Genomic DNA, 19,358 nt, shown 5'->3' on the forward strand with positions numbered 1-19,358 from the left:
GGAGTTCCTGTGTGCTTTACCCCACACTCTCCTTTTATTGTTAATGTTGTTTCATATATATGTCTTGCACATTTGTCCTGGGTTTAGTTTTTCTGAATGCTAAATTGCTTCATAATTGCCTGTCATTTCTGGGTCTTAGCCATCTTTTGTTACTTGTACAGGCTTCCCCTTTGGATCCTTTTTCCTCCACTGACTCCCTGTGTGATCCTGGGCAGCGCTGTAGTCCTCTCTGTGTAGGTTTTCTACCCCGTTCCCACTCCTTGCCCAAGTCCCTGACTGTGTTTCTGACATAGTCCCGGACAGTCCCTGACAGTTTCATTCTGTGTCAGGAGCGGAGGCGAGGATTATGGTAGTTTAAAGCTTACTCACCCTTAGGTGAGCCATATCCTAAAATAAAACCTCTTAATGGTAGTCTGAGGACCAGTTGGCTGCTTTCATAATATCCTTCAGGGGAGTGCCCAGACTGAACGGCTTTGAAGCCATGGCTCCACGAGTGGAATGTGCACCAAAAATGTTTAGATCCACTCCAGCTTCCTGCAGAACCCCCTTTACCCAATGGGCTATGATTGGGGAAGATACTTCCGTGTGCGGTTTTCTGATGGCGATTAAGAGCTGCCTCTCTCCCGGGGCGCGGAAGTCTGCGGACATCTCTTCATACACTTAAAGAACCTGAGCCACACATAGTAGCCTGGGTATTCAATAACTCTAGTATTGGATTTTGTACGCCTGCTAATTAAGTACACCCCTGAGGGTGAAAAAGTTCTTCCCTTAATATCCAGGGATCGAACATCGGAGACCCTTCTGCATGACACCATGCACAGCAGCATAGCCAATTTTGCAGAGAGTACTTTCCTCGACAAGATCTGATTGGGTTGCCATCGTAAGAAAAGGTTCTGGAGGAAGAGACAACCGAGTTCCACGTAAAAGGCGGCACACAAAAGAATGGTCCCCCACCGGGGACCCTTCCACGAGCACATGCCCTGCCGAGATGGCTGAACAGAAGGTGTTGATTGAACGATATGCCAGACCCTTCTGTGCTAAACTGGCCAGGAAATTAAGGACCAGAACTGTGTCTGTTCCCACTGAATCACAACCCTGTCGCACACACAAACGGCACCATCTTTTCCATGCAGGTCTGTATCGCTTGATGGTACCCTCAGACCAGACCTTTGATATGAGGTCCTCGGCCTGTGTGGAAAGTCCTGGGAGCTACCATCAACCCCCTGTAATCTGCCACGCCATCAGGTGGGGAGACCCCTCCAGAACATTTGACGTGGGATCCGATCCGGGTTCAGAAGAAGAGTCATAAATAAGGGAAGATGGATTGGAAAATCTCAAGAAAGCTCAACAAGAACTGGAAACCAAACTTGAGATTTCCAAATCTGGGCGATCAAAACGACCCCCACCCATTGACGTCTGATCTGGGCTGATGCCCTCGTAATCATTGCGAACGTGGGGAAAAGCATTCCCTTTTTCTGGTTCCCAGTCATGTAGGAATAAATCCGTGGCGGAAGCCAGAGGATCTGGCCTCCAACTAAAGAACCTTGGCAGCTGATGTTCACTCTGGAGACGAACAAGTCCACAGAGAAGGGACCCCACGGATTCTGGAGGCTGGCAAAGACCTCCAGGTGGAGTTTGCAAAGGCTGGAATCCCAGAAATGGCAAGACTGTCAGTTCACCACTTGGTTCTACTGACCGGGAAGATATTCTTCTGTGACCGATATCTGATGATCTTGGTAGAATTGCCAAAGCCGAGAGTTGGTTGCCAGATCCAAGAGTACCTTGAATCGAGTGTCCCCCAGGTGATGGATAAACCGCCAAAATGTTGGCCATTTTGAGGAGGACACAGTATTGAATTCTGTCTCTGATGCAACAGGCCAGGAGTGCCATACAATTGATGTGTAATCTCTGTTCTGGAGCAGACCACAACCCTCCTGTAGAGAACTCTCCACAGCGAGCACCTCAGCCTGACCTGCTGGCGCCGGACTCTAAACGGGGTATGGAGCAAAGCAAAAGATACCACTCCCGTTCCATGCTTCCACTTGGCAAAGCCACCAACAAAACTCCTCCCGCACCTCGTCTGAGAGGATGACCGATTGGGAGTAAGTGAGCCCTTTCCTTAGGTGGGTTACTTTCAATCGCTGAAGGGCCAGATAGTGAAGGTACCCTGATTATTGGCCTGAATAAGAGATGAGACATACCAGGCGAACAATCTGCCAGAAAGAGACCCTTTGTTGGTCTAGTGTTCTCAAAAGCATTGTGCCAAATCATGACACCTTTTGAGAAAGGAGGCTCAGAGTGACCTTTCCACAGTCTCTGATGAAACCTAAAAAAATTGCCTTCTGAGAAGATATCAAGAGGTATTTCTTTTTGTTTATGATGAAGCCTAGGTTTCCAAACAGGATGACTTCCATCTGCAGTTGTACCGACTGTTGTCGAGGATCTTGGGCCAGGAGGAGGATATTGTCGAGGTAAATGATGAGGCGGGTCCCCTGCGCCTGAAGGTACTCCACGACTAGTGTGCACCTTCGTGAAGCACCAAGAAGTGAAGGAGGGGCCAAAGGGCCGGGTTGAGAATTGGAAAGTCTGTTGCCACCAGATAAATTGGAAGAACCACCTGTGAGGTGGAAAAATCGGTATGGCCTAGTAAGCATCCTTTAGATCCAGACAGACCATCCAGTCTGAAGGTCATAGAACATCGTGAAGGGGGTGGATGCCCTCCGAGTGACAGTACACCAGCCACTAGTTGAATTCATGCAAATTTATTACCAGGCACTGACTTCCGTTAGTCTTGTCGATTAGGAAAAGGTTGCTGATAAAACCATGGGGGTGAGGAGTGGTAGGATAGATGGCTCCTTTGGCCAGGAGCAAGGCCCCCTTTAGGTCCACCAACTCCACCTCTTGTTGTGAGAGCTGTTGAGTTCTGGGGTGTGCAACCTGACATGGGGAACTGTACAATTCTATTTGAAACCCCTGAAGTGTCTGCAGGACCTATGCATCGTTCGTGATTGATTTCCAGCCATGGAAAATATTCACCAGACGGCCCCTTACTTTAATGAGGGAAGATGAGTGAACGCTCACCAGAAGTCGTCTGAAGTGCCGGCCGCAGGTTGGGTAGAAGTTTGCAAAATGGTAATGGTCTTGATATTGTCCGTGCCTGGTGTCTTGCCCTCTAGGAGGATAATGGGAGAAGGACTGGCCAGCCAAGCGGCCCCTGCCTCGACCAGCCCCACGGAAAACCCGTGGGGAGAAAGCCCTTTTGATGGAGGACTGAGCTTTGTCCAGTGTTGTAAATGTGTTAAAAAACTTTCTCAGTTGTTTGATAAAATGTTCCCAAAGGGGTGTAACGCTCCAGGAGGCGGCGGAGGCTCAGGCAAGCAGTGCACAATTATGGACCCATTCTGACAGGATTTTCTACATTTTGTGTCACAAAGCTATAGAGTAACGCACTACCAAAGCACCACCAGATGGATGGAGGACTTCTCTGCACTCTTTCTTGCACCAGTAAATGCAACTGGTCTCGTAGGAGTGCATAAGCGGTCTTGCAGCCTCACATTTACACAGTACGCAAGAAAAACCTGCAACCAGCTAAGTAAAACACTTGCCATCACAAGAGTGGAAAAGTAGTGGACTTATCTGGGCTGCGAGCAGTGAAGAAAAGGCACTACTGACATGAACATAGGGCAATGTTGTAGACTCTGCCCCTGATTGGATATTCATAGACTGTTGATTTGCATTGTCTGTTTGTTTTAACTAATTTCCCAGTGATTCATGGGAACGGTAGTTTACTTATTAAATGCAATAGAATGGCTGCTGTTAATAAAGTGAAGAAAGCAAAAGCATAATCCTCGCCTCCGGTCCAGGTCCGGCAGCCCTCCTACTCCCGGAACCTCAGCATCGTACTTGACTCCTCCCTCTCCATGACCCGACAGGTCAACGCCGTCGACTCCAGCTGCTTTAAAACCCTCTGCATCCTCCAGAAGACCTTCAAATGGATCCCCCTCCGAATTAAGAAAGACTGTTACCCACACACTCATAACCAGCAGACTTGACTACGGAAAGGCACTCTATGCCGGGATCAGCAAGTCTCTGCTCCACAAGCTCCAGACCATACAGAACACCGCAGCCAGACTCCTACTCTGCATCCCTCGACACAAGCACATCACACAACACCTGCGGAACCTCCACTGACTCCCCGTTGAGAAGAGTCACTTTTAAGATACTCACCCATGCCTACAAATGCCTCCACAACACACAACCACAATACCTCAACAAAAAAAATCACCTTCCACCTACCCAAAAGAAACCTCCGTTCCGCTGACCTTGCTTCGCCGAAACCCCTCGCATCCACAGAGCCAGAACACGTGGAAGAGCCTTCTCCTACATCGCAGCCAAGACCTGAAACGAGCTCCCGATCAACATCAGAAGTGCCCCCTCCCTGAACATCCCCCCCCCCGACAGCGCCTTGAGACCCTCACGATGAGTAGTGCACTTTACAATTCCCTGATTGATTGACATAGAATTACAGAATCCCTGTATATTGACTTTTTCCAGGGTGTTCTGCAGGATTACGTGTGTAGATGTATCCAAATTTCACGTCCACTCTTACCATATTGTGTTTCTACTCTGTGCTATTTACCTTCACCACGTATATAGCTGGACGTATCCACCCACTGAATATTAAAATCCAATGATTCATTTCTGGATATTTAAAATAAATACATAAGAGGAATATTTTAATACATTTAACACTATTTACATATTTACTTCTGATTCCTATTTTGACATTTGGTGGCCCAGCGAGCAGAGCTCTAATCAAGTAACAGTATAAACATGCTCTAAGACAGCACAATTTTCCGAAGTGCGGATGGCAAGAACTATCGTCGCAGTTTGTGATCCCACTGTTCCCGTCTCCAATCTCATGGTAGATTCTGATGAGGTTCTGTTTGGCAGGAAGGTCCCTGCTTGAGCTGTTTTCCCTTAGAGTGTCATTTGGGTGCCATGGTCAAGAGATCAGCCCTTGCATTTCCTTTTCCCCCTGTTATGGTGTTAGTTTACAGAAATATCAAACTCTTAGTAAAAGACAAAGCAACTTACCACGCCTGTTAATTACAAAGCAAGTTTCACCTCCTCCTGTTTCAGTCTAAATTGAGTTTGCAGCTTGATATCTGTCCATTCTTCGACAATAACTTTTAACTGCTTGACTTGCACCACAGCCAGTCCGACTTGCTGCACTTAATTCCCCATACAATTCCGTGATAGCTTTTAGCTCATCTAAATGAAAGCAGTGTCTTTGCTTATCCTAATCTATTTTGCATGTTGTACAGAAGCAAATGCAAGTCATATGCTTATTTTATTTTCAATACACCTGAAACGAATAAAGCAAAGGCATTAGATGCTTAGTCCTTTTTTTCGCACAGTAGACAAGGGCAAGTAACCAGTGATAAGTTGAAAAATTACGAGTCCCTAAATAACGAATATTATCTACAAGCATATTTTTGTAACTTGATGTTGAATTTTGAGGAAGGGTTCGCGGCACTTTACATTGAGGCATAACCAACAACAAGAAAAATTAATTTGACTATCCTTGTATTTTTTAAACAAGCGATCAGGTGGGCAATTCCCATTATCCCCCTTCCACTTTTGCTGGCTTCTACATCTTCAGTCGTCTCTGTTTCTCTTCACTTTGCAGCTGGCTCCATTTTTTACAACTATGCTGTGTCCTTGCCTTTTTTTTTTTTACTCCTGTGCTTTATGGCTTTTGGGGTCTACTCTACCACTGTCTTTCTACCCCACTCCCCTGTACCTCTTGATCTTCTGCTCCTCTCCTCTCCCCTTGTTCTTCTGTTGGAGTTGGCCGTACATGTTTCAGTTCGCCCACCTGCAGCGCCCCTCTTCTTCCTCTCTTGGGTAACAAGTGAGCATCCCTTCTTGCCTCATCTCTTCCACATGGAACTGGTTCCAGTGTTCACCTGGTTCTTGCCTTCTCTTCTATGTCAACACATAGCTGCTGCTCCTTTCTCTTGTTCTACACTTCTGCTACCTTGAGATAGCATTCAATTTCCTGCCTAAAAATACATTGGTCTTACTTCTACTTTGTTTTACTTTTCTAAAGCTCCCTGTACTTAAACAAGCAAGATGTGTTTTCTTTTTTACTTAATCAGATTTTGTTTTCTTTCAAGGTAAATGTGTTCGTTATTAGAATACACTCAAGATTTATTTTTCAGTGATCATTGTACATTTACTTGAGTAAATAGTTCCATTTTGTATACTGGTAGATACAGCATAACTGAATTTAATATTTAAAAAGCATCCAAGCCTCTCTGTTCATCTGGATGTCACCACCTGCTCTTTTGTTTGCATGTTTAGCACAGAGAGCCTCGAATAAGTCTAGACTAAAATAGAAATACCTTTATGGCTTTATAGGCCATAAAAAAGGTTTGATCATTCCTCAGTTTGGGTGAACATAGCAGGAGAGCCTGCTTCCACATGCTTTCTTTGAGAGTTGTTTTGATCTCTAGGCAGGTGCTGCAAGTGCTGTCTGTGCTAGAGATGTTGCTTTTGATAGGTTTGTTTGCTGGACTGTCTTGTTGACCAGGTTGCACATCTTGATGGAGATGCTTGCTAGGACGCAGGTGGGTAGGGAGCCAGTATACTTTTTGGGGTGGGTGAAATGTGTTTATATTTCCCCTGGTTGATGATCAGATGGTCCGAGGTGTGTAGGACGACTTCCAGAGTGGAGTCTGAGAGGCTGGTCAGCAATGCATAGTCGGCGTCTGCATGTGATAACACAGAGGCCCGTACTGCGGTTTGAAGAATATTTAAGTGAGAGAGGCATCGGCTTGACTCCTATGCAGAAGGCTGATTTGAAGTTAGGTTTTTGGAGCTTTTTTCTAAGCACTTTTTGGCTGTTTTTTCCTGGTTGTGAACCATTGGGGCAGGATGTGATGAAGTAGGCCAGTTGTGGCTCGGTGGACAACCGCCGTGTACCATTTGAAGGTTTGCTAAGGGTAGGGAATGTTCAGGCAGTCTGAAGCTTAAGGGAAAGAACGCTAGACCGCAAGCGTCACACAGAAGCATCGCATTCTTCGTTCTCGCTTGGAGACTTAAGTGTGGTGTCTGTAATATTATAAAGTGAGCTCGCTGTGAACACACATTTGCCCCTTCAGGCGGCATTCATTTTAGTAATGAAAGTGAATGGGCCTCAGCATGTGCAACAAGAAATGCTTCATAAAATCAATACAATAACATAGCATTGTTCAGTATGATATTTACTTCTAATAAAGTGTATGCTTGCAAAAAGAAATATCTATAAAAAAAAGGCAAGACAGAACGTCTGCAGCCTTTCAGATTTCATTATCACGTGGTTTGCTGCTCTCATTTTTGCGATTCTTTAACGGTCATCCTTGTATGTGAAAATGCGTCAGCTGCAGTGTGTGCTTACTTATTTCCATTCATTATAGTGGCTGCCAGGGGCTGATTCATTTAAAAACATTGTGTAATTTTTTTCTTGTCAAAATTAGTTGAATGGTATGAATGCCTCCTTTACCTTCTAATCATCTTCTTTCATATGTCTTTGTGACTGGTGTCTCTTACTGTAGTAAATATATATGTGTGTGTGTGTGTATATATATATATATATATATATATATATATATATATATATATATATATATATATATATGTATATGTATTAAGTTGTACATAGTATTGTCGAGAAATATTGATTATGGTAGTGATTGATTCTTTTTTTGTCACTCAAATGTGATCTGAAACAGCTGCAGCTTCTTTATCATACCAAAAACCTTTCTGAGTAACAGGTCTCAGCAGTCTCCTCATGCCCCTACGTATCCGAGGAAGCGTTCCCTGGTTGTGAAGTGGCAAAGCAGTCTCCATTCTGACCAGTCTTATTTGAAGTATAGCTGGCTCTTATATTTGCCATTTTCAAAAATACAGAGGTAACTATCCAGTTCTATTAAAATGACACAAAGTTATAAACCAACTTTTCTGAGATCAGCTGATAATCTTGAAGTATCTGCAGTGTAACACTTCCAAAAGCACAACTGATTTTCTGTGGGACTAAAGGCTAATCTAAATTATCATTCATCCTGACCCTACCATCTTGAATCTTTACTTCCCAGTAGCTCAGATGGAGAGAAATCCTCGCTTCACTTTTTAGGTCTCGCCTGACCCAGCGCATGCGCTGGTCTGCCGAGACTTACTGAGAGGGCTCCAAAAAGTGCTACCAGACCAGCCTAGAGCTACAGTGCATGTGCGCGGCCGCGCAGGCCGCGCTTGACCGCGATTACTTATACTTTCGCGGCCGCTTTGATGTTTGACTGCGATCACTTTCATTTGCACGGCCGCTTGGCATAGCCAATAGGTCTCGCTTTTGGAACCTTATAAGTATTTAGTTATGCAACTGTTGCATGGCTAAACACTTATAAGGTCCCAAAGGCGAGACCTATTGGCTATGCCAATGCTTGTTAAGCTCATCTCTTGCTAAACACTCAGGTTAGCACGATGTTGCAAAATTATCATCAACTGCAATTAGTTTATACTTTAATGGCACTATTTTCTCAGGGCCACAGACCGCTGACTGTAAGGACAGAAGGCTATCCCGAAATGGACTACTGCTACGCCCATTGTGCAGATCTTTCAGCATGCCAAATTGATAACCTTCAAAGAACTCAAAATGCATCAGTTAGAACAATATGGAGGCTCAATAAAACAGAACATGTCTCTGTGGTTTATCGGCTTCCTGTCAAGAAATCAATCTACTTTAAAATTGCTTGCACTATACGTAAATGCATCATGATTTGGTATTGTCCTACGTAAGCCATAGAACTAAAAGACATCAGCCACAGAAATCACTGAGGAAGCAGTAGTTAAGTCTTGCTGCAAGTATCCAGGATAAATCTTATATTATATATATTTATATTTTGAACATCAGGAACAGAACCTCGGGTATCTTTCCACAGTTTGCTTGTTTCCTTCTAGGTCGCCATCCACAGTAAAAACGCAAGAAAGCCATATTAATGGAGTCATCTTTTAAATCCTTTTCCTACCCATGATTGGTTGTCCTGCTTTCCACAGACCGCCCCTCCCCTATTGTTTTACATTGAAGTATTTTTCAGCATTTTTCTTTCATGGAAAATGTCTAAAACGGTGAGGTTTGCCTCGATTGTCACCTGCCATGGTGTTTCTTTACATCCCTAGTCTTGTTCTTACTGCACACTGACTGAAAAGGAAGACTCAACCAAGTGGTACCCCGTTTGCGCTGGGTTCCATTTTTTTGGAACCAAGGTAAGTAAGGGGTGTTAGGGTTGTTGGATGGTGGATGGACCGCACTGAGTGTTTATTGGGATTAAACATTCAAAACCAGGAGAGTTTGTGCCGCACACATGCTCCTAACTGGTCCGTTGTTTCCAAAGACCTGCTCCAACTCAGTCTTATATACATTGCTCACAAGGTTCCCAACATGGATCTTAGAATCCAGTGGGCAGGAGTCATGGTGCATGATCTTTCATGGGGAGAAATGGAGGGTTGTGGTATGAAGGTTGAGGTTCTGGTGGCTGTTCGGGTATGTTTGTGGAGGAAAGGTCAGGCAGTTGAAGTTAAAAAGCGTTGCTTGATTCTGGGTGGCCTAGAATATGACTGAATCAGCCTGAAATAGGTAATTAGAGAGCCATTTATCTAGAACCTGCTTAACAGCAGGGAGCGCACGAGGCACGAAGTTTCCCAGTAAGCACATTACTGTGGTAAGGTGTTTACAATTGCTCCTTCCAAAAGCAAACCGGACTTGCACTAGGTAATTCTGACAAGGAGGCCTACAGGGTAGCACTCAAGAGTTGTGGGGCCTCCTGCAGAGCGACCAAGATAAGCAGTTTCAACCACCACTATGCATTTCCCTGGTACACTCTTTACAGTCCAAGCACTTGTTCTGAGTGAACAAATTTGCTTGGGTATATGGCTACCACTTGTTCTGGGCACAATCACCCAAGGTGCGCACAGACGCAGTGGGACACTGCCCTGGAGTGGTAAACCGGCTTTGAATTATTGACACACCCGTATTCCAGATCTCTTAGCAGTATGATTGAACGTAGGTGAGGGGATCTACCAGATGTAGCAGTGCTGCAGGATCCTATCTCTGTGGACAGATTTTGGTTAAGCTCATTTTTGTCTTTTCTACCAGACAGTGCAAGCTATCTGGTTGTAAGAGACATATTGTGGGCTTACTTACCGAGAACCTACAGTGAGCATTAGAGTCCGCTGATTGCTTATCATTAGCTGACTTCATAGTCCCTCTCATTTGCTTGCTTCTTATTTGTTGGCTAGCCTTCCTCTTGTGTTTGCCCCTCCCATATCGCATAGCCTCATTACTATCCTTTGATTGGCTGGTTTGTATGCTTTCACTGCTTTCTTCTAAGGAACTACATTATTTCTCTTCAGTTAAGCACTTCATGAGAGTAGCTGTATTTTCTAGCTTTTCCCTTGTGTTTTTCTCCCCCTTCTCTACGTTCCATACTTTTCTCTCCCTCATGTGGCACCCTTTTTCTCTCTTATGCTTCTCCAGCTCGCTTGTTGTTGTGCTCTCCCCTATATGCTTCTCCCCTCATCCCTGTATTGCTCTTTCCCTTGTGTGTTTCTCCCCCCGCCCTCGGTGTTGCTCTTGTGTTCTGCTTTTCCCTTCCCCGACCTGGGTTTTATTACCCCTCATCAGCACAAATCTACCCTCAGCTCCATTGAGTGTTATTTTATTTTTTGGGGAGTGCCAGACACCAAATCCCCTGCACTTTGAAAAACAAAGCACTTTCACGCAACTTTTATTTAAATTTAAAAAATGGCACACTGGTGTTCTTGTATGATGATGCTTGCATGTGCATATATCTTCAATCTCGGGCGTGCTAAGAAGATGACTTAGCCGCTATGGCATATTTTACTTTACCATGTATCACAGCATCAGCAAAAAAGGCTTTTTGCCAATGCTATATTGCTTTGCCAAAAGGCATTGGTACAGCCAGTGGGTCCCAACAACAAAACCTATTGGCTTTGTCAATGCTTGTTTCCAGAAGTCTGCAGTGGTGGAGCTGGTCAGGCATTCAGAGTTGCTCCAGGACCTATAGGTTGTGATAATGTGTTTCATTATTGGAGTCACTGCTGCGGTGCAGTGCGCACGCTGTACATTCCTCTGCTCCTGATGAAAAGGATTTATATTTAAATATGCATTCTCTTTTACTATAGGCAAAGACTAAACGTAAATACATTTTGAGATTGAAATGACTGATGTCCTGAATAAAGACTTAATATGCATGTTTGTAAAAAAAAAAAAAAAAATTTAAAAAAAATACTAAACGCTGGGTTATACTTAATGGTTTGTTTTTGATTTATATCAAAAGTGAGTGACAACAGCATATTCATTCCTTACAGCCGGCTCTATAGAATTCAAAATACTTTACAAATCGAACAGACTAGTTTGCAAACAAGTCTCTCGTGCACCAGCCTGCGTGGGCTGTGAAGAGCCCAATGTTATTTTGCATTATCTTCATGTTGATTGAATATTTTATTAACCGCATGTCTGATGATGTTCATTTTTTCTTTTCCTCCTCTATGGCATTCATTTCATTTTGGCTCACAGGAGTGCACTAAACCGCAGGTATTGTAATTGTTGCGTGTTCAGCCCTCTGAAGTCAGTCATTGTGTCAAGAAGTAGCTTAAGTAATTGTCCTGGTGGCAGTGCTGTTGTGCAATGTTTGTCCTTTGTGTTGCTGAAGATGTGTTAAACTGTGAACTGAATACACAGGTCAATACAATTAGATGTGTGTCCTGGCTACAGTACATTCACACAAACAAGACGTTTACTCCTATGACAGAAATGTTGCTTCATCGTGTGACCTTTTCTTTGCTATCCTGGTACTCTTTGCTCCCAACAAAATGTTTTTGGCTTAAACACAAAATAAAAGGAAGCAGGAGAAGTTGCAACGACTGACTTTAATGCAGTAATCTCTGGCCCTTAGTTTTCTAAACCGCATATTTTGTCCTTTCAGCCGTCCACCCGGGAAGCCTGGGGTCTGCCTGTGATTAGTTCCACCTGTTGATTTGTGGTTGATGCCTGTCCATATATTGTGGTTTCCTATCCATAAATTGTGGTTTCCTATCCATATCCAATATCATCAGGGTTGCTTTCTCGCCCTTTCTCACTCTGCTGCGGTCTATGTGACTAATATGTGACTTTGTCTATCCACTTTGTCATGTTGCACCACAGCCTTTTCCTTAAGGTAGTACCTTCCTTTCTGGGTGTTACCTCCTTCTAAAGCGCCAAGCTCTTGGCTAGCCATGCTGTTCAAAATCCATCCCTTTTTTATGACCTCTAGAAGTTGAAAAATCGAATTCATACATATGTGCGCGTATGTATGTACCTAGGTTTTCAGTGGTATATTCCAGTTAATGCATGCTGTCCATTCTCAGTGAACTGCCTGTGTATGTTCTTTCGCACATTTAAAGATTTTTTTGGAAGTACATATTAAGTGCAGAAATTGATAGCTTAACATTTTGAGCCACTAATGGAAACTATACATTTAAAATGTTGCATCTTTAGCACATTAGTGTATTCGAATGTTGGCAGCTGTTTCCCGTGGAGCGAGTACAGTTGTTTTTATGTTACATTTCCAGTATGTCCTAGACATGCAGTGCCAGCCTCAGTGCTGCTAAAGTTCATCTTTTATCTCATCTCACACACTTCATTGCTCCATTGTGCTCTGGCTGGCCGGATCATAGCGACAAGTAAGTGTTACGTTGCTGTTGAAAGCAATCTTTCTACGAGCATTGCCCTTTGGAAGCAGTGGCGTCTGCTTGTTAAATCTGCACCTCAGGCTATCATGCACTGACTCGCTGCATTTTGCCGTGCTACGGATATTGCAAAAGTTTAATCGGTTGAAGGCCATCATATCTTAATATTGTCTGAAACAAGCATTGGCCATGCCAATAGGTCTGGTTTTAAAGGAATGTTGTGTGGTAATGTGAAGCATTAGAAGTATGTAGCATGAATGTGTATTTGTGTGGAAGCAAAGAATTGTAGTATAATATTGGTGTCAATTAAAAGGTCAGGAGACAGTTGCACTGTCAAACCTAAAAAATGCATGTAGGTAAATGACTGCCCTCCTTCCATCTGTGCTGCTGCCAGAGACAAACACCATGAAGTATCTAGACATCCAAGACATTTTAATAGCATTACTGTGCCACATGTGTGCCTCTGAAAGTTCAAACTCACACAGCTGGATAAATAAACAAAATGATCACAGCTGCTGGAGACCAAGCACTTTTTTGTGGCAGCAGACCACTTCTTTCCAATTAAAGCAGGTACTCCTGGCTTCCACCATGTGGGTGGAGCCAAAGCCCCTCTCCTGGTAATTACCACTTAGTTGTCTTCTGGCAACAACTGCGTTTTCAAACTAGACCATAACTAGTGTTATGAAAAAATCTGAATGGATAAATCTAAAACATGATCGAATAGCTATTCCAAGAATCCTGAAAATGTAATCCTAAAATGCATACATCAAATCAAATGTAATGAATATAAATCTCATTTACTCCCTCGATTAATGCTAACTTTAAGCCTTAGCCCGCGCCTCTGCCTAACCCTAAGATTAACACTCACTGTAAAACTAACCAAACTAACCATGGCCCTGTTCCCCAATCTTAATGTTTACCACAAGCCCGATCTTCAGTGCAAATACTGACCTTAGCCCCGACTGTCTACCTCAGTTCATAGCTTTGGTTATAAGACTAACACCAGTGATGAGAACAACAGAACAAATCTGCTTATATACATTTTCGCATTAAAAGTATGTTAAAATTGTTATCTAGTCGAGATAACAATTTGAAAAAAAAAAAATTCTATTATATTTTCGCAATTTCGGTAAAAGGACGTGTTTTTTCAGCTTAATATGTATCTAAATTCAGTTATCTCAAATTTAAATTTTCGGTGCTTGCATTTTTGGTATCAAGTCTGAGTAACTCCTACAATGTTTTATGATGGTCCAGGATGTCACTGCCATACAATATCCTCTCATTGTGCTAGTTAGTACATTCAAAATACAACAACTGTGTGTTTGAATACCCCCATGCCGTTGAGTTGCTGCTCCAGCTTGCAAGAGTGAAATTCAGCAGTCGCAGGACCTGGAGGCCCAATAGATGTCAATCTTTCATGTGGCCCATTGTATAGCAGAGTTAAGCCAGGCCACTGAGCAGCTGTGGACCACTCCTGTTTGTAAAAGAATGCAGCTGAAATTACGAAAGATGCACCCAAGATTGCGAAATAGGGTTTGTTTTGTGCCCGCCGTAATAAAATGAGCATTTACTGGAGCAAAAGGAAGCAGACACTGGCAAGGACAAGATGCCTGGCATTGGCAAGCTAATTTCATGGTTATTATTAGTACTTTTTTATTGTGAGCATATGCCGTAAAAATAAAAAGAAGAAAAAAAAACATGCTGCCACCTAAATGTGATGGCCATATGTTTGCTGTAATAAAATGAAATCTAAAAATATAATCGTTGCTTAAAATTTTAATGGGACAGTGTGAATGCTTCCTAACATGCAGGTGTCATTTGTACAGATATACAAACCCTTTATAATTTTAATGCACTTAACATGAAAATAAGATGTATATGGGTAGGCTGCCTCTGCAGTCCAGACCTCAACTGCAGTAATGCTGTGTGATTTTTACCACTGGGTATGTTGCACGTTTGACAGTTTCTTTCTTATCCAGTATGTCCTGGTGGTGGCAGTTAAAATCTGCGCTGTTGTAGGTTTACCCCTAATGTGTTGGGTGATGTTCTGCCCATAAATTGAGTGACATGCAAGATACCTAACAGGATTAGCTGCGTCACTTAGTGAGGGTAGATTCAGCAGTGTTGTCACTTAGTGTCAGGACATCTGGAGGATTGTCTGATAAAGGAACAGCAGCTGATTACTCTTCCTAAGTGCATGAGCAGCACTGCCACCCCTCTTATTGTCGCTTTTGATTGATTGCAATGATTCTACTGCCTCTTTACATGGAAATCGTGCATAAAACGCTTTTTGGGATTTTTACGTAATAGATAAACATAGGACACCTTAGCTTAGTTTATGAAGGATAAAAGGGTTTTGTGTTTAGCTTTACTGGTATTGAGCTGGCCTACTTTAGTATTTGCGTTACTTTTTGATCGTACTTGCGTAACCGGATCAACACCCCCATATACTGCTGAAATCACTAGGACTCGCACTGTAAATTACTGGTTTTGGGATGTCATTGAAAGTAGAGAGGTTTCGCTGACATATCCTGCAAGTGTAATGAAACTTTGCCTTTCTTCGAAAATGTCTCCTCTGGTCTAGAAGAATGCCTCGGAGGGTTACCTAGGATGTGCATCCACATTTTGCTGACCACCCAAGACACTGCTAAATTGTATGATTGTAACTTATTGAGCTTAAAATCGTACACAGCATCACACACTACTCAATCCTTGTGAACTGGCATTTCAGCAAAAGACTGCATTGAGGAAGAGGTAAAAAATAAATAATTCAAACTTTGAATACACATTCATAGCCCTGTCTGCCGAAAATATTTTTAAATGTACCATGTTCCTGTGTTTTGATAATTATTTGAGACTACGAATATTCCTCTTAGTATTGTACATATGGTAGTTTGCATTTTTGAAGAATTTCTTGTAGATGGTTATTTGGTCTCGAAGCTTTAATTTGTCACAGAAGACATAATTAATGGAACCGTTATGTTGCTTCTGACGTCTGTGTAAGGTGTTTCCTTTATTGTGTATTTTGACTTGCAGGTGAAAGGTGGGAGGGAGAAATCGGCTTAAAGTGTATTTGCTATAAAATATAACGATGCACGTGCTTGTTAAGGTGTGTATGTGTATTAGCCATCATAAGAGTTAGAGATGATTGTTTACCATGACACAACACTGGACAAACTATAGGAAAGATGAACCTTTCATGTATGCCTAAATTGAGAGACAGTTGTACAAGGGAGTAAAGAACAGTGAAGATGCCACATGACTGTTACCACCCACCCACCCTTACATAATTTTCCTTGTTTCTTTTTGCCAAAAACTGTGCTAAAAATGTATATCAAGGATACCTCTTCATTCTAAACAAATCCCCTTTGGAATGCCACACCGCTTGATTCGGTTGTCTTAGGGTTCAGTGTCCAGTGAATCTGTGCCCCCTAAAAAGCCTGCAGGTAAAAATAATGTACTTCACAATCACTGCGCAAAATACTATACACAGAATATTATATTAGATTAAAGTACATGGAGCAATCTCCCAGGAGAATGACTCTCAATAGTATGCTAAAACGCTATTCAGCACAAAATATTAACCTGGAAGTAACAGCGACATGCTACATTTTAATTTACACACTGAGTAACTGCCATCTGGAAGCGTGCACATGCTTGTGCACTACTGTCATTCACCTGGGACTTTGTGGAGCTTGCCAGTGCTTTTTTGATTCTGGTTTGTGTTAAATTGAAGATAAATTATCTGCTGCTATTCCAAAAAGGTGTTGATTGGGCCCCTCCCATCCCTCTTACATGATTATTCTTCTCGTGATTGAGTCACAGAGCAGTTCCTGCTCATAACTTGCTGCTTTATTAATTCACTATCATAATCAGCTACAGAAATTATCCATAGTATTTTGTACATTAAAGGAAAATCAAGATATCCTGTCAGTCCTTCGGCTCTAACTAGCTTGAGATGTTCTATCCCACGTCATCAGTCTGGATATTCCCTCTTTTGTGGGCAAGAGGAAGTAAAGCATTGCTCATTTGAACCATGTGTGTGTTTGTGAGTATTTGTAACGCTAATGGAATGACTGTTGTGTATAAATTACTGCCATTTATAATCTTTCTTGGATAGACGTCAAGTTAACAGTGGGGCCCGCAGATATTTCTTCTAACAGCCTTCAGCAGAGCCAAGATGGTTACTGCTTGGATCATAGGTTTGTTATTTTCGTGCTAGGTGTCGCAAATGGAAGCCGTAAAGTTTGGAGACCTGCAGTGTGAACTCTGTTTCTTCTCTTCCTTCTAGGCAGAGTGTGGCAAGGGAACCTGTATGAGTGGTGTTAGTAACCACTGTGGAGCGATGACTTGTTCAGCAACAGTCGTAGCTTTGGTAGTGCGTATAGGAGGTCTCATGGAGTGGTAGCCATAATCATTGAAAAGGAACAGGTCTTCAGCCTGAGCGGACTTGTGTTGTCTACAAGCAAATGCGTTTTAGTTTGTGTTTGAAAATCAATAAAGGGAAAAAAACGAGAAGAAAGATATATCTATTTAAAGGTGTGTTGTCTAGTGACTGTGCCAGCCTGAAGAAGGCACGGTTCCCTGAAAGAGAGAGCTAGGGAGGTGGAGGGTGGGAGACACGTGTCATTGAGAGAGAGCGAGACGGAGAGATAGAGAATATTTGAACATATAACTTAGCCTGCAGAGATCACTTCTTCTTTACTTTACAAAATTACAGTTAGTTTACTTTGCATGGGGTCAAATTCTTTTATTGAAATAATGTTCTTTTATGTGTCTTAAAAAAACTCTCACACTAAAAATAGTGTTTGTGAGGCTTCTTCCCCCAGAAACAGCCATTTCTTTCTTCACCTGCTTTTTAAAACGAATTCCCCTTGCCAACGTTATTGTTCTCAAAGGGATCGTTTTGTTGCAAATTTAAGTCTGGTTCATTCATCTGATCTGTGTATGTTTTTTTCAGGTTTGCAAACTGGTGCCCAATTTTGTGGAAATGTTATTTTTTCTAAGGTGCATAGCCCCATAAATTGTGATAAACCCACTTAAGTGCAGGAGAGATTATTTATGATGCAGTCAGTTAAAATTAAGACGTGTAAAGTGACAATCAGTGTCTGATATAAAACTTGCAGCACATGTGGAGTGGTGAGCACCATACAAAATTGCCCCAGCAATGCCTTAGAACTGCCACTGGTCTACTGTACGTAGACTTCAATATTTTTTTATTTTTTTTTTGATCTATACAACAGCTGCGCTTGCAAGTGTGCTGTACAAACAAAACGGTAGATATAATTTTTTTTTAAAACAAGAGTCCTCAAACGAGAGGAAAAAAAAAAAAGATTAAGAGTGGGCTTGACTGGGTCTTTTTTCACTGGTAGTTGGGCTCTGCTTCTAGTCACGTGCTGAAAAGTAGTGCCAGCCTGAAAAGTCTGGTAAACCTATCGCAGGGAATAACAAAGATGGACACCACTTCAAAGAGAGCTGCAGTTGCTCCACAATACTCGTAGCTCCTGATCACTGTGTAAGCAGAATGTGGTGCAAATACCCCCCATGGCTTAACACTCCCCAGGTTCTAGATCACTGGCAGCCTAAGGTTCTGGGGATGCTGCAGAGTTAGAGAGGCATAAATGGGCTGGATGATCAGCAGACTCATTGTACCATCTGTAGTGGTCTCAAATAGGTGATCTGACTTTTGTTTCGGACAATAGCCTATAATCCTCTTGCAGCAGTGCTAGGAAACATTAATCTGACTGAGTCCAAAAGCACAGCCTTGAAATATTTTCCACCTGTCTTTTAGTTCTTTCATAAGTATGCCATGGGTCAAGTTGATAATGTTAGAGTTGCTAGGATACTCCAAGATTTATGAAAAGCAGTTTTGTTTGCCGTATTGCTTTAGTATAAGCGTATTGCAGTACTTCAGATCCGAAATGGCAGGCCATATACTCTGTTATGCAGGCTAATTCGATTTGCTGGTTTGATGCAGTGCCATATGCAGGAAGGGAACCGTTTAACAAGTGACAGCTTGGCTGGTATCACTGTGAAATTATCACGCAATCACCCCTCATTTTCTGGGATGTCCTAGCATGTTTGTTTCATTGAATGCCTTTAGTATACGTGAGGTGTTTGCTAATGGAGACGGTCTTTATAGATTGACTGTAACAACAGTGGGTATGTTTTACAAATGAAAGCTATTTCTTTGTGCGAGTAATTCTGATTCAAAACTTCTTGATCAGTCAAAGAGTGATAGTGTATTTTAAGATGAATATGCAAGAGTCGTATCACTGTCTAGTTCTTTCTGAAAGCTAGCCACCATTGAACTTGAAACTTAGGCTGATGGCCTTTGAATAGTAACAGCAACAGTTAACTCAATCGTTTCTTCTGTCAGAGATTATTCTAGTACCTCTTCATCTTTCATAAGTTATCTTTGATAGCATGAAACGATTAGTTTGGTCATTGTAGAAATATTCTGCAACAGGCAAGAAGATTGCATGTGGTCCTGACCTAATTCAGCATATCCATATCTTTTCTGGGTCTGATTTAGGTAGGACTGCTAAAAGGCAGTTGTTGTTGGGAAG

At 42.4% G+C, this 19,358-nt stretch overlaps 1 protein-coding gene across 27 annotated transcripts in view; it reads left to right on the plus strand.

Moving 5' to 3' along the window:
* RAPGEF2 (Rap guanine nucleotide exchange factor 2) overlaps positions 1–19,358 on the plus strand; it is a 960,874-nt gene that overhangs the window by 559,050 nt on the left and 382,466 nt on the right. For 17 of the 27 annotated variants that reach the window (XM_085641742.1, XM_085641743.1, XM_085641745.1 and 14 more), the window contains one exon: positions 11,639–11,656. The exons of the other annotated variants lie outside the window; for them this stretch is intronic. In XM_085641742.1, the coding sequence (XP_085497868.1) occupies positions 11,639–11,656 (18 nt within the window). The remainder of the gene's footprint in view (positions 1–11,638; positions 11,657–19,358) is intronic. 27 annotated transcript variants of the gene reach the window in all.

Source organism: Triturus cristatus, chromosome 2_2 (assembly GCF_964204655.1).
Source record: "Triturus cristatus chromosome 2_2, aTriCri1.1, whole genome shotgun sequence".
NCBI classification, from domain to species: Eukaryota; Metazoa; Chordata; class Amphibia; order Caudata; family Salamandridae; genus Triturus; species Triturus cristatus.